This window comes from Geotrypetes seraphini, chromosome 3 (genome assembly GCF_902459505.1).
Source record: "Geotrypetes seraphini chromosome 3, aGeoSer1.1, whole genome shotgun sequence".
NCBI lineage: Eukaryota > Metazoa > Chordata > Amphibia > Gymnophiona > Dermophiidae > Geotrypetes > Geotrypetes seraphini.
This window is the reverse complement of record NC_047086.1, coordinates 215,458,626-215,484,562: the sequence shown is the minus strand read 5'-3', so window position 1 is coordinate 215,484,562 and position 25,937 is coordinate 215,458,626. Positions and strand designations below refer to the sequence as shown.

General features: G+C 45.5%; 1 protein-coding gene across 4 annotated transcripts in view; it reads right to left on the bottom strand.

Annotated features, from left to right (window-relative positions):
* STAT6 (signal transducer and activator of transcription 6) overlaps nucleotides 1-25,937 on the bottom strand; it is a 140,431-nt gene that overhangs the window by 16,176 nt on the left and 98,318 nt on the right. For all 4 annotated transcript variants that reach the window (XM_033937410.1, XM_033937406.1, XM_033937407.1 and 1 more), the window contains exons 14-18: nucleotides 24,982-25,118; nucleotides 23,545-23,691; nucleotides 22,610-22,673; nucleotides 21,140-21,229; nucleotides 15,539-15,646 (exon numbers count right to left, since the gene is read on the bottom strand). In XM_033937410.1, the coding sequence (XP_033793301.1) occupies nucleotides 15,539-15,646; nucleotides 21,140-21,229; nucleotides 22,610-22,673; nucleotides 23,545-23,691; nucleotides 24,982-25,118 (546 nt within the window). The remainder of the gene's footprint in view (nucleotides 1-15,538; nucleotides 15,647-21,139; nucleotides 21,230-22,609; nucleotides 22,674-23,544; nucleotides 23,692-24,981; nucleotides 25,119-25,937) is intronic.

Below are 25,937 nucleotides of genomic sequence, written 5' to 3'. Positions count from 1 at the left end.
TCTGCCCTTTTGACTCTTGAGGATCTTAGAGCTTTCACTCCCCCCACCCAAGAAGTACCTTTGACAATTTCAGATCTCATCATTTACTTTGTTTTATGTTGTAAATAAAATTTCTAGGGACTCCTCCTACTCATTTTGCAACCTTGAGTCCTCAGTTTATCAGCTAATGCACAGCACTAGGAGGCTAGGCATCAGTACCCCACATACAGTGGCATCTCCAAACAGAAATATTTGGGGTGGCATCATGAACGCAAGCTTGTAAAGTGTGTGCTGTAATAAACCCAGAAGAGCTGACCAGGTCAATGGTAGAAGTCAGGAGTCAGCTGTCAATTCTTCTGACAGTGAGGCTGAACAAGACAGAGACTGGTTTGTTAGCATCAGACAGGAAAGCACTTCACAAAGCAGGTTTATTTTTAAGCCAGCTAGGTTTATTGCCTGTAAGGAAAAGCCTGTCTCTTTAAGGCAGCCCCAGGGAAGGCGATACAATGAAAGCTGTGCTCTGCAGTCAAAGAAGCCAAGCCCCTTCCCAGGTGTAGGGGGTGTGGCTATTACAGACATAAAGAGCAGGTCCTGAATCAGGAAAGGGGCAGGAACATGAAGGACAGAACTGTTCTCCTGAGCAGTGGCTAGGCAAGGAGGTGGAGATGGCAGAGGAAAGTATGTCATTGCCTCAAGCCACAGAAGGACCAGAAGTATGTGAAGAAATGGATATAAACAGGTGGCCAGAGAAGCTAGCAACGCTTCCTGAGTGTATGGAGGTGGGTCCTTAAGATGGAAAGGAGTAGCATTGTTGTTTGCTTAACTGCATTTCTTCATAACTGTGCTGAAAGGCAAGAACCTCTGTAGGAGAAAGAAAAAAAGGGGAATTTTTGTGTTTTTTTTTCCTCCCTCTAAAAGACTGTGTACTGTTATGAGTTGCCAACCAGGACAGCTGAGAGCCAGATAAAAGGAAAAGGAACTGAGATACAAAGTTGGACATTATTTTCTGGTTTTGTATTGCCTTTATTTTCTGGCTGACTTTTTTTTTTCTTTTTCCTTACCTTTACTGCCAGAATAGTATTGAACTCAGCCAGGAGGGTACCACCCTATAAAAGCTCTTGTGAGGAAAGATCTGAGAACTATGGAACAATGCTGAGAATATTTGCATTTTTGTTTCTGAATACTGCTGGAAAGTTTGTTTCTTTTATTCCTTACAAACATAATCCTGCTTACCACTTATTAATGAAAGTATTATGGCTGTTTCTATTTGAAAGACCCTGCCTTTGGTGTATCAGTATATAGCGCTCTCAGACCCTGATTAAACCCAAGCTCTCACCTGCAGCCATAGCATCAAATTTCAAAGTGGTGATGGATTGTTTATTTTGCTTATTGATTAACTCCTATGTTTTTTGAAGGAGACAATGAACTGCAAGACTTTATGAAATACTACCCTGATGAAATACACCTACCTGTTTGGACCAGAAAGCCCAGGGCAGTAAAATCACAGAAGGAAAAGTGTTTTTGTGCTTTCTTCTGGAACTTGACCATTCTGAACTGGGTTCAGTTAAAGGACTAAATAAAAGGTGATCTCTTTTGTAACCCACTGTTTCTTTGCATAGTGATATTCATTTCACTGACCAGTGAGTCTGGTGACCCTAAGCAGGCACCTAGGCCAGGGTTTTCCTGAAGGGTTTACCTCATTTTCAGGGGAACACGTCCAGAGTCCAACGAAAGTTACAACTAGCGCCATAAACTGTCCTGAACAGAGGCCTAATTGATGGGGGGGGGGGGGGGGCAGCGCAAGCAAAAGTGGCATTTTCTTACATCATCATTATCCCTACACCAGCTACTCAATTCCAGTTCTTGAAGTTCACAGGCAGACCAGGTTTTCAGGACATCCACAATGAATATGTATGAAAGAGCTTGTATTCCAAGGAGGAAACATGCAAATCGTTCATATGCATATTTATTATCGAATAAGCCTTTAATGCCTAATTGACCTTTACACACATCCAGAGAGGGAGGAATATACTGTGTATCATTATTTGTTTGAATGTAAGTGCTGTTTAATGCATTAATTGATTGTATATTCTTTGCACTTTGTATTTGATTTGAAAATTAATAAAGAATTACAAAAAAAAAAAAAAAGAAAAGAAAATCTGGCCTGCTTGTAGACTTTGAGGACTGGAATTGAGTAGCCCTTCTCTACACCTTTAAATAAGCTATGAAAGACATTATACTGTTAAGTCCGAAGAGACTTCTATACATAAAGAATTCTGCAACACAGAATACCACCATTGTAACTGATAGCATTATTTCACAAATTCTTCTACATTTATTTATTTAATTTATTTTATATCCCTTCCTCCCCAGAGGGCTCAGAACAGGTTACAAGTTAACATACATGATAATTTGACAAAACAAGTTACATAATAATTAATCAAACGGGTTTGTTCATCCTAAATTAACATTCACTGCGAGAAATTAGTTCAACATTCATGTGGTATACATTTGGTTGGGAATTAGACTGTATGGTCGTTTAAACTGAAGGAGGAAGATTGATGATCAGGGGTAGGTAATGAGGGCCGGAATCCAGTCGGATTTTTAGGATTTCCCCAATGAATATGCATGCAAATAGATCTCATGAATATTCATTGGGGGAATCCTGAAAACCCGACTGTATTCCGGTCCTTGTTGTCCATCCCTGGGTTAGATGCTCTGTTAGACTATTTCAATATCCCACAAACTTTTTGAAGCCATGGCACATTAAACTTGGGGGCTGCAGTTGGAAGGCATCCGGAAATGCGCAGACATCGATGCAATGACATCATTTGCATGCATGACATCATCATATCAACATGCGTGGATGCCCTCCAGATGGGGCCCTGAGCCTGCTATTACTACTGGTGGGAGATGCTGGAGGAGGAGAGGCGCTGGCCAACTGCCTCTCACCGCAAGTCAGTCAGTGCCGGTACCTCTCCTCCTCGCCAGCATGTCACAGCACACCCGGAATCTCGCCATGGCACACAGTTTGCGATACACTGGTCTAATTAATAATGTTGAGGTGATGAAGATTTTGGGGGGTCTAGGTGAAGAGGTAAATTTTTATTGCTTTCCTAAAACTCAAAAGACCTTCGAGGTATCTGATATGTAGAGGCAGTTGATTCCAGTAGCTTGATAAGAAATGGGAGTAGGATCGGCGTCTGGCACTTTAGAGTCGAAGGTCACACCCAGGGGGTAATTGTAGACATGCTTCCTCCTGGGAGCGGAGTGAAATCTTGATTCCATACAAGAAAGACCAGATCTAGACATGTCAAATTACCTAGTTCCAAAAGGGAGACTTTTTTGGCCAAACCTGATTTTGAACTTATACCCAAAGTAGAATGAGAGACTGGTATCTTAATGAATTCTGTTTCATTTTTTTTCAATCAAGTTCCTTATATTTAACGTGATGTATTTTATCTGTTCTATGTATTATTTCTTTCTCTGCCATGCCGGTATTTTCTGCATTATATTGCAAATGCTTTCTGTCTTTATCTGTTTTTAAGTCCATTTTTCTAATTTGTATTTTATCTGTATCAGCTCACTTTGTTGTGAACCGCCTAGAATTTTTACGGTATGGCGGTATATAAGAATAAAATTATTATTATTATGATCTCATGAGTCATCCTAACAGGACTCTCCACCACTGGTGCAACCAGCTGAGAAAGACCCGACGCGCTCGCCGGCTGCATTAAATGAACTAGGTTTGAAGAATATGCTTTCCAGAGGAGCTGAATAAAGTCCAGTGAAAAGTCACACTTGCATACACAGCAGGGCTCTGCTGAGACACTTGCATCACGCCAAAAGAGTCCCCAGACTTAGAACGCAGGTGTTTGGTGCCAGACTACGGAATAGTCTCTGGGCAAGATTTTTTCCCCAAAGTCATGGATCCAGGCTAGCTCCTCAGCCCTAGAGTACCCAGAAGAGGCAACGTTCGAAACTCCTGCCCCCTCTCCCTGCACGCCACGGCATGTGGTACATGCTTGCTGATATGGCACCAACCGGCGCAATCAATACACACATTCAACAGATATGGGGCTGGGGAGTCCATCGCAAATGATTTTTTAATCAAATCGAGGGGTTTCTAGGCAGAAATAAAACCTTGAAAAAAAGATCAATAAAAATCCAAAATAGATGCCGCCAGTAAATTTGTGCCAAAAACGGAAAAAATAAAAAAAATCTGAAAAAAATAGCGATTTGGTGTCTGGGAATGTGGGGGATCTGAACCTTAACCTCAGAACCTGTGAAAAATGAATTTTAACACATTTTACAAACCACCTCTGAAGACCCCATAGAAAATAAAGCACAGTTACTTACCATAACAGTTGTTATCCAGAGACAGCAGGCTGATATTCTCAACAGTGGGTGACGTCACCGACGGAGCCTTGCAGCATATAGCCTCAAAAGTAGACTTGCTTGAAGATCTTTGTAAGAGATTCCGAGTGCTGCACTGCGCATGCGCGAGTGCCTTCCCGTCCGAGTTAGTGCGCGCGTCTCCTGTGAGGTACCTCAGTTCAGATACCTAGCTAAGAAGCCAACCAGGGGAGGAGGGTGGGTTGTGAGAATATCTGCCTGCTGTCCCTGGATAACAACTGTTACGGTAAGTAACTGTGCTTTATCCCAGGACAAGCAGGCAGCATATTCTCAACAGTGGGTGACCTCCAAGCTAAGCATAATGGGATGGAGGGAGAATTGGCAAGTTAAGAAAAGAGATGTTGCAAAACAGATTGGCCAAAATGGCCATCCCTTCTGGATAAAGTATCCAGACAGTAATGAGAGGTGAATGTATGAACCGAGGACCAAGTGGCAGCCTTGCAGATTTCCTCAATAGGAGTTGATCTGAGGAAAGCTACAGACGTCGCCATTGCTCTAACTCTGTGGCCTGTGACTCGACCCTGCATTGGGAGACCAGCCTGAGCATAGCAGAAAGAGATGCAAGCAGCTATCCAGTTGGAGATGGTTCGCTTCGAGACAGGATGCCCCAACTTATTTGGATCGAAGGAGATGAAAAGTTGTGGGGCTGTTCTGTGAGGTTGAGTGCGTTGCAAGTAGAAAGCCAAGGCCCGCTTGCAGTCCAAAGTATGGAGAGCCACTTCTCCAGGGTGAGAATGAGGCTTTGGAAAAAATACTGGAAGAACAATAGATTGATTGATGTGAAAGTCTGACACAACTTTAGGCAAGAATTTGGGATGAGTACGGAGGACCACTTTGTCATGGTGGAAAACTGTGAAAGGTGGTTCTGCAACCAAAGCTTGTAACTCACTGACTCTTCAAGCAGACATGAGGGCAATCAGGAAAACTACTTTCCAAGTAAGATACTTGAGATGAGCCTTATCAATTGGTTCAAACGGAGGCTTCATCAATTGAGCCAAGACAACATTGAGATCCCAGACCACTGGAGGTGGTTTGAGTGGTGGATGAACATTAAAAAGTCCTTTCATAAAGCGGGAAACCACAGGATGTGCAGACAGAGGTTTCCCATCAAGAGGCTGATGAAAAGCAGCAATCGCGCTGAGATGGACTCAGATAGATGTAGACTGGAGTCCAGAATGTGATAAGTGAAGTAAATAATCTAAAACAGAAGCCAAGGAGGTAGACATTGGCTCCATATGGTGAAGAGGAACACTAAGCGGAAAATCTAGTCCATTTCTGGCCGTAACACTGCCTAGTGGATGGCTTTCTGGAAGCTACCAAAATATCCTGTACAGACTGAGAAAACTGTAGAGAGTCTGATAGGTTGAAAGGTACCAAGCAGTTAAGTGTAGATACTGTAGGGTTGGGATGTAGCAAGGACCCTTGACTCTGAGTAAGCAGAGAGGGAAAAACTGGTAGAAGCAGAAGCTCCCTGATGCTGAGCTGAAGTAGAAGGGAGTACCACGGTTGTCTGGGCCACCAAGGAGCTATCAGAATCATGGTGGCATGTTCTGTCTTGAGTTTGACAAGTCTTGAGAATTAGAGGGAATGGAGGGAAGGCATAGAGAAACTGACCCGTCCAATCCGGGAGGAAAGCATCTGTCTCGAGACGCTGGAGAGAGTATATTCGAGAGCAGAACTGAGGCAGCTTGTTGTTGAGGAGAGAGGCAACGAGGTCTATTTGAGGAGTTCCCCAGCGAGCAAACACCTGACGTAGAGGCGAGGAATTGAGTGTCCATTCGTGTGGTTGCAGAAGACGACTCAATTTGTCTGCCAGACTGTTGTGCTGACCTTGAATGTAGACAGCTCTGAGAAAGATGTTGTGATGGATTGCCCAATCCCACAGCTTCAGAGCTTCATGACAAAGGGAGTGAGATCCCATACCTCCCTGTTTGTTGACATAGTACATGGCGACTTGGTTGTCCGTCTGGACAAGGACTACCTGACCGTGAAGGTGTTGAAAAGCTTTGAGAGCATTGAAGATCGCTCTGAGTTCCAACAGATTAATGTGACAAAGACGGTCCGCAGGAGACCAATGACCTTGGGTATGGAGACCGTCTAGATGGGCTCCCCATGTGTAGGTAGACAAGTCTGTTGTGAGAACCTTCTGATGAGGGAGAGTGTGGAACAGCAAACCTCTGGAAAGATTGGAAGAGAGCATCCACCAGTGGAGAGACTGCTTTAACAAAGGAGTTACTGTAATTTGTTGAGAAAGTGGATCGGTAGCTTGTTGCCACTGAGATGCCAGGGTCCACTGAGGTATGCGAAGGTGAAGTCTGGCAAAAGGAGTCACGTGAACTGTAGAAGCCATGTAACTGAGCAGAACCATCATTTGTCTTGCTGAAGTTGATGTGAGATGAGACACTTGATGGCAAAGGCAAATGAGGGTATGCCGACGTGGTGGAGGTAGAAACACTCTGAGTTGGACAGTGTCCAGAGTGGCCCCAATGAACTGAAGAGACTGAGATGGGGTCAACTGGGATTTTGGAAAGTTGACTTTGAACCCCAGACATTGGATGAACATAATAGTCTGTTGGGTCGCTGCAGTAACCCCTTGTTGAGAGGGGGCCTTGATGAGCCAGTCGTTCAGGTATGGAAAAACTTGAAGACCCTGGGCATGGAGGGCTGCAGACATTTAGTGAAGACTCTGGGGGATGAGGCGAGTCCGAAAGAAAGAACTCTGTATTGTAGATGAAGATTCCCCACCTGGAATCGAAGATATTTGTGAGAGGTTGGATGAATCGGGATATGAGTGTAAGCCTCTTTGAGATCCAGATAGTATAGCCAATCTCCCTGATCCATCAGGGAATATAAGGTTGGTAAAGAAAGCATCCAAAACTTCTCTCTGACTAGAAATTTGTTGAGAGCTCTGAGGTCCAGAATGGGTCACAAATCCCCCGTCTTCTTTGGGACTAGAAAATAACGGGAATAAAAGCCCATGTCTCGTTGGTTCAGAGGAACCTTCTCGACAGCTTGAAGGCGAAGAAGTGCCTGAGCTTCCTAAAGAAGAAGGGGAAGTTGCGACGAATTGGAAGGACACTCTCTTGGAGGGCGATCTGGAGGCACCTGAAGAAAGTGGAGTGAGTATCCCTTCCGAAGGATGGTGAGAACCCAAAGATCTGAGGTGATCCTCTCCCACTGGTGATAAAATTGGTGAAGACACCCTCCTATGGGCAGAAGAGAATTTTGATGCAGGGAGGTTGGCATGCTCAGACTGGGAATGTCAAAAAGACTGAGCAGATTTAGTCGCAGCAGGAGACTGAGCCTTCTGCTCTCGTTGTTGCTGTGGAGGCCTTCTAGGCGGAGGCCTGGAGAAAGCTGGTGTCGTTTCTTTGGGATAATGACGTGGTGGTTGCTTGTATGGCCGAGCAGGAGGAGTCTTAGGCTTCGGCCGAATCAAGGAAGCAAAAGAGCTCTCATGTTCAGAGAGGCGCTTTGTAGCAGCTTCAATAGAGTCATCAAAGAGTTCTGTTCCCTGGCAAGGCAAGTTCGCTAGACGGTCCTGCAGATTGAGATCCATATCAACAATGCAGAGCCAGGCGAGACGGCGCATGGCTACTGCAAAGGCAGAAACTCTAGAAGAGAGCTCAAAAGCATCGTATGTGGCTTGCAGCATGAAGAGTCGAAGTTGAGACAGAGTTCTGATGATCTGTTTGAATTCTGGAAGACTTTGTTCCTCAAGAGCCAGGTAGAATTTAGGCATCAATTTGAGGAAATGATTAAAATAAGCCGTGAAAATGTAGTTGTAATTAAGAATTCTGTTAGCCATCATGGAATTCTGGTATAATCTGCGGCCAAACTTGTCCATGGTACGGCCTTCCCTGTCTGGAGGGACCGCACCGTAAAGCTTAGATAGATGAGCTTTCTTTAAAGAAGATTCCACCACCAAAGACTGATGGGACAATTGAGATTTTTCGAAGCCTATGCAAGGTACTGTGCGATACCTGGATTCCAGCTTGGATGGAATGGCTGTGATGGAATAAGGAGTTTCCATATTCCATAGGAAAGTTTGCTTCAATACTGGAGTCATAGGAAGCCTCAAGGTCTCCTTGGGTGGATGAGGCAACTCCATGTCGGCCAAGTACAGTGGTGCCTCACACAACGAACTTAATTGGTTCCAGGAGCAAGTTTGTTATGCGAAACGTTCGTTATGTGAAACGCGTTTTCCCATAAGAATACATGTAAAAAAAAATAATTCGTTCTGCAGCATAAAATATGCTAAGATGACATAAAAAAAGATAAATTTTTGGTTATTATTTTTATTTAGATACATCTAAAAACATAATTGTTTTTTAAAACAACACACATTTTTTAAATTTAAAGACAGACTAAGTAGAGTCTAATTTTACAGTGAGAGAGGGCAGAGTCTCAGCGGCAAAAACTGGGACTTAACTGTTCATTTTTTTTTTTTTTCTACCGTGTTTCCCCGATGATAAGGCAGGGCCATCAAATAAGACAGCCCCCCCTTTTTAGAAAAAAATGTAAAATAAGGCACCCCCCCCGCAAATAAGCCACCCACCGATACCTGCGCTTACCCGAATCGGGTGGTACGGTGGGTGACTCTGTGTGGTCCCTGGCACCCCCGACACGATCGGGGCAAGAGGGAGCCCAAGCCCTCTTGCCCCCCCCGACTCCCCGACACGATCGGGGCAAGAGGGAGCCCAAGCCCTCTTGCCCCCCCCCCCCGACTCCCCGACACGATCGGGGCAAGAGGGAGCCCAAGCCCTCTTGCCCCCCGACTCCCCGACACGATCGGGGCAAGAGGGAGCCCAAGCCCTCTTGCCCCCCCGACTCCCCGACACGATCGGGGCAAGAGGGAGCCCAAGCCCTCTTGCCCCCCCGACTCCCCGACACGATCGGGGCAAGAGGGAGCCCAAGCCCTCTTGCCCCGCCGATTCCCCAACTCCCCGACAATATCGGGCCAGGAGGGAGCCCAAGTCCTCCTGGCCACGGCGACCCCCTAACCCCACCCTGCACTACATTACGGGCAGGAGGGATCCCAGGCCCTCCTGCCCTCGACGCAAACCCCCCCTCCCCCCAACGACCGCCCCCCCCAAGAACCTCCGACCGCCCCCCCAGCCGACCCGCGACCCCCCTGGCCGACCCCCACGACACCCCCAACCCCCTTCCCCGTACCTTTCTGTAGTTGGCCGGACAGACGGGAGCCAAACCCGCCTGTCCGGCAGGCAGCCAACGACGGAATGAGGCCGGATTTGCCCATCCGTCCCAAAGCTCCGCCTACTGGTGGGGCCTAAGGCGCCTGGGCCAATCAGAATAGGCCCGGGAGCCTTAGGTCCCTCCTGGGGGCAGGGCCTGAGGCACATGGTCGGGTTGGGCCCATGTGCCTCAGGCCCCGCCCCCAGGAGGGACCTAAGGCTCCCGGGCCTATTCTGATTGGCCCAGGCGCCTTAGGCCCCACCAGTAGGCGGAGCTTTGGGACGGATGGGCCAATCCGGCCTCATTCCGTCGTTGGCTGCCTGCCGGACAGGCGGGTTTGGCTCCCGTCTGTCCGGCCAACTACAGAAAGGTACGGGGAAGGGGGTTGGGGGTGTCGTGGGGGTCGGCCAGGGGGGGCGCGGGTCGGCGGGGGGGCGGTCGGAGGTTCTTGGGGGGGGCGGTCGTTGGGGGGAGGGGGGGTTTGCGTCGAGGGCAGGAGGGCCTGGGATCCCTCCTGCCCGTAATGTAGTGCAGGGTGGGGTTAGGGGGTCGCCGTGGCCAGGAGGACTTGGGCTCCCTCCTGGCCCGATCGTGTCGGGGAGTCGGGGGGGCAAGAGGGCTTGGGCTCCCTCTTGCCCCGATCGTGTCGGGGAGTCGGGGGGGCAAGAGGGCTTGGGCTCCCTCTTGCCCCGATCGTGTCGGGGAGCCGGGGGGGCAAGAGGGCTTGAGCTCCCTCTTGCCCCGATCGTGTCGGGGAGTCGGGGGGGCAAGAGGGCTTGGGCTCCCTCTTGCCCCGATCGTGTCGGGGAGTCGGGGGGGCAAGAGGGCTTGAGCTCCCTCTTGCCCCGATCGTGTCGGGGAGTCGGGGGGGCAAGAGGGCTTGGGCTCCCTCTTGCCCCGATCGTGTCGGGGAGTCGGGGGGGGCAAGAGGGCTTGGGCTCCCTCTTGCCCCGATCGTGTCGGGGAGTCGGGGGGGGCAAGAGGGAGCCAGGCGGAGAGAGGGCAGTTAAGCGCAGTGCCTGCGCGGAAGGATGCAGCTCGGGCGACTTCGTTGTGTGAAACGAAGTTCGTTGTACGAATCAAGACATAAAGTTCGTTGTGCGCAGCGTTCGCTGTGCGAGGCGTCCGTTATGCGAGGCACCACTGTATTCAGGTGTATACTTGGAATCAGAGTGGAGATCCAGTTGAAGAGCTTTTCCCATGTTGAAGACGAACCTGGCAAGAGGCAGACTTTGAGGTAGAGGCACCTTCAGGAGAAGGAGTGTGAGACCGAGGGACTACGGAGTAGGGAGGAGAAGCCTCTCTGGAATACTGAGACAGAGGCTCAGAGTCCAGGCGCACAGTGATTGAGGAAGCTGCACTACCTGTGTGAGGAGGAGTCAGTGAGTGTTTGCGCTTCAAAACCCTCGAGGGTGAAGTCCCCGGGGTTTGAGGAATAGATTGGATTGAGGCAGGAGGAGAAGGCTCCCTCGGAGGCGGTCTCGATGGAGGAGTCTTCGACCTCGATGGACCTCGAGGAGAAGCAGCCGGTGTAATAGCTTTGCGAGACTTATGTTTAAATTTGGAAGAAGTCTCAGTAGCCTTGGATAAACGAGGCATAGAAGTCTCAGTATCCAGAGAAGGCGAGGGTTTCTGTTATAAAGCTTGGAAGCGAGATGCCTTGAATGCCTCGAGCGATGCTTCGGTCGAGGTGGAAGAGACTGTGTCCGAGGAGTAGGTGAAGAGTCACTGGATGAGAACCAGCGAGACTTCCGAGGCTTGCCTTGAGGTGCTGCTACAGGAGTCTCAGACTGCTGCTCAGGCTAGCTTGTAGGAAGCAGGGTCGAGGACGGAAAGAGTTGAGCCATGACCGAGGAAATCTGAGTGGTCAGAATGGCTTTTAACATGTCCTCGAACATAGGCACTGAGACAAAGGGATCAGGTCTCGAAGGTGCAGCAGTACGCTCCAAGGAGGGCAACCTCGAGGATGAGTATTCACGATGCTTGGAGGCACGCTTAGCTGGAGGTCTAGAAGAGGCTGGCAGGACCGTAGATATGGCCTGGGATGCCTGAGACTTTGGCGGCTTCTTAGAAGTACCTGAAGGAGAGATAGGAGACTTACCCACCGAGGACAACTTCAGAGGAGCTGCAGTTGAGGCCGAAGATATCGAGGTCGAGGCCTTGATGGAGGCAGAAGCTGGCATTGAGGTCGAGGACTTAGATGTCGAGGCCGTCCACAAAGCCGAGGTCGAGACCTTCTCAGGTGGTTGGTTCATAGTGCCAAAAAGTTGGAGAAGCTTGGCACAGCGTTGACGAAGGGCTCAAGGTTGAAGGATAGCACAGCGCAAACAAGCATCGGGGCAATGTTCAGGACCCAAACAAGCAATACACCGACTATGGGGATCGGTGATTGAAATAGTCTTGTTACACTGGCTACACTTTTTGAACCCGGTAAGAGGCTGGGACATAGAAAAAAAAAAGTCCGATGTATCGAACGAGGTGAGCGGTCAGGCCTAGGCCGAAAGGCCGCTGACTGGAAGAAAAAATGAAAAACAGAAATAAAAGGGGTTTGTTTTTTTTTACAAAAGAAACCAAATAGAAACGCGAGCACAGCGACTTAATAATAAAAATAATAAAAAGCCGCGGTGAGAGAAGGCAACGAAGGCTGCAGAACTGAAAAGAAGAGAACTTCTCGGCTCTGCGGAAAACGTTGAACTGAGGTACCTCACAGGAGACGCGTGCCCTAACTCGGGCGGGAAGGCATTCGTACATGCGCAGTGCAGCACTCGGAAGCTCTTACAAAGATCTTCAAGCAAGTCTGCTTTCGAGGCTGTCCGCTGCGGGGCTCCGTTGGTGACGTCACCCACTGTTGAGAATATGCTGCCTGCTTGTCCTGGGATAATAGAGGCTTACTCACAGCTCTGCAGTGCGAGGTTGTCAGTTCTTTCACACAGCAGCTGAATGGAGGAAAAGGATTTTCTTCCTCAGAATAGCTCCAAAATGACCAGACTTGAAGATCTTCGGACTGCCAATCAGCCGGACACCAACTGTAACCTCCACCCCCACACGACCAGGGGCGGGAACTGCAGCCTGCTCCCTGAAACCCGGGGAGTTTCATTCAGGATGCATACAACCTGCGCTTAAACTTCTGACAAGGTCAGCGAGCAAGCGATCTGCCAGGGGTGGCACACAGATCCACCAAAGTTTATCCTTGAAGAAGCAGTCTGGCTCCACGGGATCACATCCTTTCCTCTGACAGGGGACCACCAGAAAGGGGTCTCAAGACACTGAAGCCACAAAAAAAGATTAACTTTAAGTGAAAAAATCAGAAAAAAGAAACAGAACAAACCAAAAGACTTCTGCACAGATTGCTTGCAGAAATTGAAACTGAAGATGTCTCTAGCTCTCACTCTTAAGGCGAAGAAGCATGTTCTCAGAAAAGTGTTTGGATTTCTGTAACTCCAAGATTGCACAAAGGGATTGAACACCTAGCGTATGGAATCCGGAAAGGACATAACAGAAGACTGCAAAAAACTTTAGGAGTTACTTATGTTTGCTTCACCCTGTACATTCAAATATTTTTATATTGCCAATAAATTGCAATACAAACAATGGTTCTTGTTTGATCCTTATTACCAGCAATATAAAGAATCTGAAAGCCACATATAGGTGCAGTCATACCTCTAGCAAACGAACCTACATACTGTAGTAGGTTCCTATCTGGGGATTTTTAGAAAGCTAAAGTTAAGAATCACTACGGGGCTGTTTTATACCGTATAATGGACTGTAGATAATTTTTATTTACAACACTTAATTAAAAAAAAGATTTGCAATAAAAAAGTTCCTGCATCATTTGTTTACTGTTGAGATAAGTGTTGGCCCGTACACGAAGGATTTTGGCTTCCCATGCCACTCCACATCTCCCCCACCCTACTTTAGCTTCCCCAGTTGGCTGACTGACCGCCTACAGGGCTGCCTAGAATTAATCCTGGCTCCATCGTTGACTTGCTGACAACAGCAAAAGGTGGATGAATGGAAAATGAGATGCACAGTGCTGTGCAACAGAGTCTAGACAAGCAATCTCAAGTCCCTGTGTACACCAATCCACTCCAGTTTCTAAAATATCCCAAACAAATATGTAGGAGATTGAACTGCATGCATACTGCTTCAAATGTATGCAAATCTATCTTATGCAAATTAATTCAGGATATCCTGAAAGCTCACATAGATTGGTGAGTATCAAGACTAGAGATTGGCTGTCCTTCACATGGTATAACTGGATGGATGGAACAGAAAAATGAGTGATGCGAGTGCAGTTGGAATGGATGGATGGATTTGGTGGGAATAGTTGCATGGAACAGATGTTCAGCTGTTAAAGGGGAAAGCACCCTCCAGGGATTCAAGACAAGGTTAGACAAGTTCCTGCTGAACCAGAATGTACGCAGGTAAGGCTAGACTCAATAGGGCACTGATCTTTAACCTAAGGGCCGCCACGTGAGCGGACTGCTGGGCACGATGGACCATTGGTCTGACCCAGCAGCGGCAATTCTTATGTGACAAGATGGATGAACAGAAATTTCTACTTCCTTAATTGTATAGGCAGCAGCTGAGTTGCCTATACCTCACGTTAGCAAGATGTTCTGCACAGATAGGTGACTTTCTCCTCTGCACCTCACATTAAAATAACGAGCTCTGCCTGGTTCCCATACATATTTTTATGTCCTTTATTTGAAATCTGATTTGTAATTTTTTTAAATCACAGAATGGTGCGTTGATTTGCATGTTATTTATTATTATTTATTAGATTTTCCTCTTACCTGTTTGGTGTTTCAGAAAGAATTTATTTATAATGGCTTGAGTTTTATTTATTTATTATTTTCTATGCTTTTATACAAGTTGCAGTACTGATTTGGTTTTGTATGTCTTTAACAGTAAATGTTGCCCCTGAAGCAGCTCCTTCTGGGAGAAACATGGCTGTCTCAGGTGGTGTTTTTTTAAAGTCTGGTTTTGCAATAAAGTTCCCTTATCATTTATCAGCCAAGTCTGCTCCTTCAAATTCCATCTTGAAAAGAAATTTATACTTCCTTATTGATGCCACAGTGGATGAGTTCTTACACCCCACATCAGCAAGGTTCCTTCTTCTGCGCAAACAGGTGACTTTCTCCTCTGCAGCCCTCCTTTCAGCATATACCAGGCCAGGCCACACTGACATCCCCTTCTTCCTCCTCCTTCTTCTTCTCCTCCTGTGCAGGCAAAAAGCTGTCCCTCCTCCCACAAGTTAGGCCAGTCCATGTCAATGCTGTCATTCTCAGCGGGCAGCAGTATTCTTGCTAGACTGATTTGGGCAGACTAACCAATCTCTGCTTTAGCTGAGTGGCAAGAAAGACCATAATCTTTCTAAACCTGTTCAGGGAACCCACTGACAGGTGGGATTCTTTTATTTTCACAATGAATATATGCGAGATAAATTTGCATATACTTATCTCCAGGGTATGCAGATTTATGTCACATAAATTAATTGTAGATATTCTAAAACCCCAACTGACTATGAGGTTTCCTGGGCAGGCTTGGAAAGACCTGCCAGTAACCAGTGGGTAACGTGCTCAACAAAAACCTTGTGGAGATGATACTGCATACGACTGAACATAAATGTAATTAGCATTTTCTATCTATAGATCAGATAAAAAAAGCAAGTCATAGGTTTGGTTTTTCGAGGCTTTTCTTTAATGCCCTCTGGGACTTGTAACTGATTTGCAATGAGGCTCGGGATTATACAAATCTCTCAATGCATTTTGATACAAGCCCAAAACCTAAGGTTGGTGAAAGCATCTTGCTCCAGAAACCAGGGCAACTGGAAGCTCTGTCACTGGAGACAAATCAAAGCGCAGCATGGAAGTTGTAATTAGGACAGAGGCCCACCAAGTGCAGAAGAGTAAAGAAAACAAATGATAAGGCAGGTGACACTTACGTAGGGAAGGACGGCCTCAAGGGAGCTGGGGGCATCGGCGGAGTCAGACTAGGGTCTTGGGTTGGAGAGAATGAGATTGGTACAGGAGTCGGAGAGTACATTGAAGAGCTGCAATTAATAAAAGAACATGAGGGAACTTGATGGGAACTATACGTGCCCATCAGCAACACAAACCCTGTGATGACAGAAGGAATAGAAGAGGTAGACACAGAACAAGCAAAAAGATAAGACAGCCCTGCACTCAGACTGAAGAATTAATATCCGTCATACAGCTAAAAATGCACTAAGAGATGAGTCTCAGGGGAGCACCCACAGACAGACAGGTTTTACAGGTACACAAAGCACAGAAGCAGCCAAGGGTACCAGCATAAAGCGCAGGCAAACTGCAGCAAGGCATGGGTTATCAGATGCTGAAGACAAAAGCTACCTGTCTTGGGATAATATTTGGTTCATCCTGTGTACTTTGCAGGCACTAACATTTGCAGGCCAGCAGCAATGTACCTAGTATATTTGACACCCAGGGCCAATCATTTTTAACCCCCCCCCCCTATAAATATTTTTTAAAAAAAAAAGTAATAATGCACAAGTCAAATAACAAAGGTGCACCTAGGAAAAGGCAGCATCTGCAGCAGGAACTCACGCCTGCCATTTTTTATTGTGGTTCTGTGCGGGGCAGGAGCATAGGAAGATCACTCCACTACACCGCTAGTCCACCAGGCTTTAAAAGTAAGGTATGGAGAAGTCCGGGAGGTGGGGGTGGTTCAGAGTCGGCTCTAAGGTTATTTGAAAATTTTTGTTAGTCGCGAGGGGGCTGTGCCCCTAACTCCCATGAATATGGAAGGAGCGTTTACTTTATTCTAAAGCAAAAAAATATATATCTTTTTCTACCTTTTGTCATTTCTGCTTTAATCATCTTCTCTTCACTCTTCTTTCCATCCAGTGTCTGTCCTCTATCTCTCTTCCATGCAGCATCTGCCCTCTTTCTGCCCTTTCCACCCATTGTCCACCCTCTCTCTGCCCCTTCCATGCACTGCCCACACTCTCTCCCTCTTCCATCCACTGTCCGCCCTCCCCCTTCCATCTGCTGTCTGCTCTCACCCTTCCATATGACATCTTCCCTCTTTCTATGCCCCTTCTATAAACTGTCTATCTTGTGCCCCTTCTCTCTTTTATACATGATTCATTTCAGCACCCCCTCTCCATTTTTCTGACTCCACCCCCTCCCTCATGCTCTGTCATCTCTCTTTTCTTCTTTCCTACCCACCCCACCACACCCCTTGGTATCTCTGTCTCCTTCCCATTCTACTGAAAATTAGCAGTTACCCTGAAGAGGTGATTTAGCCACTAGAAGTAATTTCTGGCTGTTACATTGCTTTATATCAACCCCTAAATATGATTTTTATTAATTGCTCCTAGTTACTGCCTTTCTGGAAATATTTTAAGCTCTGCCCTTTTATTTACTTTGATACCCACAGAACACTGTTTCTCTTTACACTTTGCTCGGTTGTTCTCAGCTTCTGGGGTGGGCACTCAAGGAACCCCTCCCAGGAGCAGGGGAGAGGGATGGGGAACAGGTAGAATCCAGAGAACTGAGTTTATTCTCCCTGGTTATTTGGATCAGCATGACTATCCCCAGCCCACCAACCAAAAAAGTGGCTACAAGCTCTTCATTATAACAATTGTTTTAAAATAATGGGAGCCAAATCTAGTCCACCCTACGGAACAGTAAAGAGATGGGCTGAAATCAGGTTACCTACCAGGCCAGAACTGGGCTGTGCAGGTACTCTCACCTACTCTTTGATGAAGTCTGAGAAATACTGTTTAGGTCAGAGCTGCACAGGTTCCTTATAGGGTGAAGTCAGTGAACCAGTAGTTCTCAGTCTCCATCTGCTGGCAGGATAGCACATACCCACCCGTCTGGACTGATCTGGAGGGATGATAAGGAGTGCTCCCCTGCTCCAAAGCAGATGCAGTTTTCTGAATGCAGTCTGTTAAGGGTGCACATATATTTCATGAAGTACATTTGTAGCCTGCAATTCCAGAAAACACCTATGCACGGTGCACATAAAGGTATGTGTCATCTTGACAGCAAGTTTACTTATATATATATATATATGTATTTTATAACAGCTATTTACATACAGAAAATGCTTTGTAAAGTCACCCTCTAAAAGGATAACTCTATAATAGGGTGCCTAAATTTATATCCTCAACTAAGTGCTTATGTGAAGTCTATCATATAAGAAAAATAAGTGCATTTTTTCCTTTATGGTATGCTACTTCTGCAAGTGTCCAATAATGCACCTACATTTAAGGCACAATCACTTATGCCAGCCATAAAACTAGTGTATATACTCATAACGATTGCAAAAGAATGCAGATAAATTGATAATCTATGGGGCTCATAATAAAAAAATTTTTAAACAATCAAAAAGTGGCCTAAATCGGTACTTGGATGATCAAAAAGACTGATAATCAAAGCTGGTTTTAGATACGTCTAAAACCAGCTTAGGCCTTTACCCTGCCTCTGAATGCCTAGAGCGAAAAGAGGAAGGGGAAAGGGTAGGAGGCAGACCGACCTAGACTTAGTTGTACTGCATGTATAACTAAAAGTCTAAGGAGATCACCCAGTAGGAACTTATAAGGTATAAGTTCCGAATAGGAGCCAATGAGCTGATTGTGGCTGCCGCAATCAGCTCAGCAACCCCGGCAACCTGCCCACCCCCCACTGCAACGATCGCGGCAGGAGAGATGCCTAATCTCGCCTGCCACGATCGCGATCTCTCCCCCAACTTCCATAAACTGGCAGGAGATGCCCAGTCTCTCTTGCAGACACCTCCCGCAACAAAACGGTGATCGCCGGCAGGAGGAAGCCCAAGCCCTCCTGCAGGCACCCTCTGCGATCGCAGCAGGAGGGAGCTCAAGACCTCCTGCCAACACCTCCCCCTCGCGAATACCAGCAGGAGGGATCCCATGCCCTCCTGCACGAAGATGTCCCCCCAAACACCCCCCCACGAATACCGGCCCTCCTGCCACGAACCCACGAAATGCCCCCGACTACCCTGACCCCCCGCAATTACCCCAGACCCCCCCCATTAACCGGTCAGTTGGACGGACGGACAGGTCCCAGGTTTGTCCAGCCGACAGGCCCGCTGTCTTCCAAATGGTGAGCCTGCCCCTTCCCGGTGCATTGTGGGATGCACCGGGGAGGGTGCTTGGCCTGATTGGCCCAGGTGCCTAAGGCCCGCCCATAGGAGGGGTCTCAGGTAACTGGGCCAATTCTGGTTGGCCAAGTTGCTTAAGGCCCCTCCTATGGACGGGCCTTAGGTGTCTGGGCCAATCAGGCCCAAGGCCCCTCCCCGGTGCATCCCACAATGCACCGGGAAGGGGCAGGCCTGCCATTTGGAAGACAGCAGGCCTGCCGGCCGGCCGAACCAGAAACCCAGCCGGTCAGCCAACTGACACGTAGGGGGGTGTCGGGGTAGTGGGGAGGGGCGTTAGGAGGTTTGGGGGTTTCGCGGGGGGCCATCTTCGGCAGGAGGGCTTGAGATCCCTCCTGCTGGTATTCGGGGGGGTGTCGGGGTGCTGTCTTAGGCAGGAGGGCTCGGGATAACTCCTGACAGTATTGTCGGGGGGGTGCCATCTTCATCAGAAGGGCATGGAATCCCTCCTGCTAGTATTGTCGGGAGGGGGTGTCGGAGGGCAGACTTCAGCAGGAAGGCTTGGGCTCCCTCCTGCTGGTATTCGTGGGGGGGTGTTGGCAGAAGGGCTTGGGCTCCCTCCTGCCACAATCACAGGTTTATCGGGGGGGGGGGGGGTGCTAGCAGGAGAGCTTGGGTATCTCTCCTAACGGTTCACAGCAGTTCGGGGGGGGATCGCAATCACGGTAGGAGAGATTAGGCATCTCTCCTGCTGCAATCATTGTGGTGGGGAGGCAGTTACAGGATTCTATAACCAGTGTTGTTTTTTGACAGATGCTGGTTACAGAATCCTGGTTTTAGGCGAAGGATTGGCCCCTCCTTCGCCTAAAAGGTCTGGGTTTGGGCGTTTGGGAGTTGTCGATTTTTTGGTTGGGAATGTGGTGTAGGGATAGATGTAGTGGCAGTCTGGACGAGTAGACTGCTGAACATGCAGGTAGGCCATTCTCAAAAAACCCTCAATTTGGATGTTTTTTTAAGAATGGACGCTTCCCTGCTGCCAACTTCAGTGTCTACTGACTTAGGCCAAAGGGGGACTTAGACTTTTTTTTTTATTATGCCCCTCCATATGCATAAGTTTGTGTCCACTCATGCTCCTCCAAACTTCACTTATATGACCACCCACCTGCAAAATATGTGCCCTGAATACTGCTAGGTACCAAGTTTATTTGGTACTTGATATATCGTCTATCAAGAAATACCTAGATGGTTTACAAATCTAATAAAAACCCAATAATAAAATGTTTAAAAATTAAAATAAGAGGGGGAAGATGAGATGAAAAAACTTACTGAAACAAGGGGGGAAGGAGAAAAAAAATACATCGAGACAAAATAATTCTCCAGGATTTATAGATCGATTACATATCCCATACATCCCAACGAAAACAATTTATTTCAGTAACTGCTCCCACTCTCTGGAATGTTCTTCCATCATACTTCCATCATGAAACCTCCTAATTAAATTTAAATCTAGTCTTAAAACTTTTCTATTCAATGACGCCTATGATATATTAAGGCATATCATAATCAAATATTTAATCTCAACTTGATCAAAGATCTATTTACAAAATTATCTTACCCTCTTCCCTCTTGTAATTCTCCCTCATTTTCTTTCCTATCAAGATACTGTAGTTCTTCCACTGCCCCTTTTACTTTTTATCCTATCGTATCTTATGTCTGTGTGTGAACTCTTCTATTTTATGTAATTTTTTCTTCCCATTTATTTTGTATACTGCTCAGTTTTATAATGAGCGGTATATCAGAACTTTAACTTGAAACTTAAATGATTAGCATTTACACATGTTCTTACTGTCTAGAACAGTGGTCTCAAACTCAAACCCTTTGTAGGGCCATATTTTGGATTTTTAGGTAAAACTCTATAGTTTATAAATCTTTCCTTTTGGCTAAGTCTTAATAATAATATTGTAATTTATAGCTAAAGAGACATATGATCAAGAAACTGTTTTATTTTACTTTTGTGATTATGGTAAACATACCGAGGGCCTCAAAATAGTAGCTGGTAGACCACATGTAGCTCCCAGGCCGCAAGTTTGAGACCACTGGTCTAGAGCTAGGGCCTCTTTATAGAACCATTCCTTAAAGCTTGGGGTGTGCAACCTTAGTCCTTGAGGACCACAACCCAATTGGGTTTCAGGATTTCCCCAATGAACATACATGAGATCTATTTGCATATAATGGAGACAGTGTAAAATAGATCTCATACATATGTCTTATTAAAATCCTGAAAACCCAGTCAGGTTGCTGCTCTCCCCACCCCTGCTCCAAACAATCAAGAATTCAGCCCTCATTTTATTATGCTAATATATATAACACACAGTATGAAAGAGGAAACCAGACAGACACATACACACACAGAAGCGCAATGACAATTCAGTAATATTACTGTATGCTTCTGCTGGGTGTCTCCTGACCGGACTCTTGCGGACTTGCTGGCCAGGCTGGGATGCTGGTAGGCGGTGACTGACTCTGATCCCTGCAAAAATACCAGTTACCAAAGTAAAAACCAGAAGAACTAAACCTCCCACAAAACAAGTATCCATTCTTTCTAAAGGTAAATATCTTCATCCTTCCCTATGACTGGGGACTCTTCCTGCTCATTTTATCAACTTTGGGACTTCAATGTATTGACCGAGGCACAGCAAGTGTAATTCAGAGTTCATCCTGCCTGAATGGACAATAGTTGGTTTTTTTTTTTGTGGTTTGAGTTCTAAAGATTTTTTGGGATAACACATGTCACTGGGAGCATATTTGCATGTTGAGGACGTGGAGTATTATAAGCAGCAGTCCAATGAATACTAGCCATCAAGATAAGTGCATCTTACTTTTTTCATTTATTCTATTATCATTGTTATAGATAATCATTTAAGACACACCTTATTTACTGAAAATATTATTGAAGTAAGGATAAAAATCAGGTAGGGAGGAGGGTGATATGATGTCATAAAGTCTGGGCTGGCTGCGTCTGCTGCTTTCACATTTAAAGTCCGTTGGCTTTTTCACTGAGCACTATTATTTTGCTATAATATATTTTGATTTGATAAATCGATCCTCTATTTTTAGAAAGTCATAGGATAGTACTGAGGATTGAAGTTTTTGAAGATTAAACTCCCAATTTTTGGATTGAGTGTGTAGATGTATGATATTGCCAGACGGAGCCTGGATATTCAAACTGGTGGGATAGAAGGAATTACTGTGGAATTTCCCACCATTTCCTATCAGAATGTAATCAAGCAAAGAAATTTAAATCCACGTTAAAAACATGGATGTACCAGTAAGCATTTTACTCCGACTAAAGTTGGTGTCAATCTTTGAGTTCACTGGATTGCCATCCCACTACCTCTCCCTCTATTCCTACTGCGACCTGGCCTTCTTTTTCTTTCCCCACGATATCCTTTAGGCTAGTGGTTCCCAACCCTGTCCTGGAGGACCACCGGCCAGTCAGGTTTTTGGGATAACCTTAATAAGTATGCATGGGGCAGATTTCCATACCTATCACCTCCATTATATGCAAATCTCTCTCATGCATGTTCATTAGGGCTACCCCAAAAACCCGACTAGCTGGTGGTCCTCCAGGATAGGGCTGGGAACCACTGCTTTAGGCAATAACTGTTCCTGGTATGAATGTGACTTTCCTATTAAAAGATTGTAGTTCCTTTCTCATTTTCAAATTAATTTTAGTGATATACACCACTTTGACCTGCTAGTTAGAAAAGGCGGTATAACAAGAAATCTCAAATATTAAATAAATAAAAAACTGCAGTTGGGATAGATGGATTTGGTGGTGGATTGATGTGAGGTATGGATAATACATGGATAGAATAATAATTAAACCAGAGATCTTTCCCTCACATACCCTTCTACAATGATCGTGATCCTTGTTGGTACGTATCCCCAGCTGCTCTTCTCAGACTGTTCCTCTGAGAAAGAAAGAATACAAATGAAGAATGTGGCATATTTAGTGTTGAGCCCCTGCTTATCTTCCATGCAATCTATCTTTCATATTAATTAATGTATTTATCCTTCCCCCCTCATGCAGTGGCTGAGGAGGCTCACTCTTCTTATTTTAGACAGGAGAAAGATGGGATATTCCCAGCACCCTGCACACCCCAGGCAAGAACACGGTCAGTCTTTAGATTCTAGAGCATTCTGGCTATGCTTCATCACTTTTCTTTTTTCAACATGGTTTATGTGTTTATTGTTACACAGTAGCTCCAAGGGCAGGGGTTCTCAACCCAGTCCTGCGGACATACCCTGACAGCCAGGTTTTCTGGATACCCAAAATAAATATGCACGAGATACCTGTATATTTGTATACACTTTCCCAATTCTATGCAAATCTCTCTTGTGTGTATTCATTGTAGGTATCCTGAAAACCTGGCTGGCTGGGATGTCCCCAGGACTGCGGTTGAGAACCTCTGCCCTAGGGCTAAATAGCACCCAAGGCAAAGATTGCTTTCAGCACCCTACTTCCCTTTCGGGTTTGTGTGCTTGCACATTGACTTAAAAGGGCAGTGTGTTGCACCTTCCTCTCATAAATGTGGGCTTGTTGGAACTTAAGGGAAAATAAGGAGAAAAATTGTTTTTTTTCTTTACTTGTGTTAATGCAAATGTAAATGTAAAAAATTCTTAATTAAAAAATTTTAAAAATGGGCAGTGTGAGGCCTCCTCCCTCAGGCTAGCATCCTAGGAAACAACCTTCTTTCACATTTCCTGTGATCAGGGGCTATCATAAGGAATGTGAAAGCAGGTTGTCCCACTTCTCCACCCCACCACTGACCCTGTACTCACTTGTGTAATGTGCCTTAAATGCAACATCTTTTGGTTTCTCTTTATACAAGTACTGGAGCTGCTTCAGATCATGAATGCGGTCAGCCAGGGACCGGATGGACAAGTCTTTGGCACAGAAAGGTTGAATGTTCTGGACCTGTGTAGAACCTGGAGAGAAAGAGGATGACATGAGCTGAGAGCTACATGAGAAAAAAGAGCAGCTTTAGTAAAGGCAAAAGAAGGAAAAATTATTCTCCCTTTTCCCCCTTTATGAGGTAGGGAAATACCACCATTTTTGCTTAACAGGAAATACTGGAGACCGAAGAAGCAGGTATAAAAAGCGAATCTCAGGGAACAAGAAACATCTAGGCAATACTAGAAGATGATTTAAAACAGGGGTTCTCACCCCCGTCTTCAGCATACATCCAGTCAGACAGGATATCCTACAACAAATATGCATGACACTGTATGCAAATTTCTCTAATGTATATTCATTGGTTATATTGGTATATTCATTGGCAATTGGTCCAAAATGCTGCAGCAAAGACTGGTTGTTGGTGTTACTAAGCACGAACATGTCACGCCGATTTTGTTTCAGCTGCATTGGTTGCCTGTTCAGGCTCGCATCGATTTATAAACGGGTTCATACACAACTTCCATCAGAACTTAGTTGCCTTGTCAATGGATATCAACCTAGTAAGAGGTTGTGTTCAGAGGAATAACATTGTTTAGAAGAACCTTCACTGAGACAGGTGAAATCAGGGAATTGGCGCCATGCTATGTTAGTAGTTCAAGGTGCAGTATTGTGGAATACCTTACCCCTTGAAGTGAAAAAAGCATCCACATTACTGAATTTTAGGAAATTATTAAAAAGTGTTAGACAACATTTTCCAGAATGATTTCTGTTGTACATGCAGATGTGCAAAGAAAACAGTGAATTGTTTAGGCTTGCTGTTTTGTATGTAAGATATTTTATCGTTAGTATTTTAATTACCAGTATGAATGTAATTATGTAACTCGCACAGAACTACAGGATGGAGCAAGTAATACATTTTTAAATAAATAATTGTAGGTATCCTGAAAAATTCACTGCCTGGGTGTGTCCCGAGGACTGAGTTAAAAATGCTTATTTTATGACAAGAGGCTAGCTATCAACGGAAACAAAAGGGACAAAGTCAATCAGGTGTGTGAAGTGAGGCACTGCTCTGGGAAGGAACAGGCACAGGCATTACTGCATAAACTTCCTTGACCATTCTTGGAAATTTCTAAAGTCTTCATAGACCACGATACCTTTCTCTGGACCAACAAGATAATTTGCTCAGCATGGGGCCACAGGCATTGCCTTCAGAAAAAAAAAGGGCCCATCAAAGCTCTTGGATTAATTTTGACATTGGTCTGATAAGAGATATGTTCCAGTCCTTTCCAGAACTAGTAAAGCCCTCTTTGTCCACCCCTTACCATCCACATTTTTCTGAATGTGTGCAATAGTGATTCCGCCAATCTCTGAGTCACTGAAACGTAGCAGGAAGGTGCCGTCCAGTTGCGGAAGGAGAATTTTCTGCAGGTACTGCTTACTGATAAATCCAATAATGAGCCTGAGAGAGAAAAACAAAAGAAATGGCTAGAATCAGCAGCAAGTATACAAGTGCTAACGTCTTTTGCCCACCCCAAGGGTGAATGGTGCTGCTTCTTCTAAGTCAATTCACCTTCATTATGGTCGGCTGCAGTCACTTATCTATCAGTTTTGGCTTTGCCTTCCTGTCCAAAATTCTCATGAATCCTCAGAGGCAGCAGCTAATACAAAGATTGAGCAAGATGCCCTTTAATTGACAGCAAGACCAAGGCAGCAGGCTCACTGTCATTTTAATGGCAATTCTTTGTTTTAAAAAAAATTTATCAAGCAGTCTTTATTAAACTGTTGAGAAAATATGCAGGGCAGATTTAAGTATCTGGTGACATATCAGCATGGTTCCAAAAAAAGTGGAATAAATCTTGGGACAATCAGCCCAAAATTATTGAATATAATATTCTGGACAAAGTTTCTTGAATCATCAAGTAAACTGATGTGGCACAATAAAGATTTATTTGAAGATTCAAGAAACTTTGTCCAGAATATTATATTCAGTAGTTTGGGGTTGATTCCCAATATTTATCCCTACTTTTTTAGGCTTGTGATTTACTCATGGGTTTTTGGATCCATTTTTTTGGTTTGTTTGTTGGACATATTAGCATGGCACATCTAAACATCATAAATTAAACCTCTCAAAACCTCCCTCCTTAGAGTTATTTGTGATTTAACAAATAAAGAAAAGGGAAAAACAACAAGGGAGAAAGAAGGGACCATTCCATATCCAAGAAACATCAGTCATTATACCTCAAAAAAGAGGCCCCATTCACTCAAGTAAACTCATTCC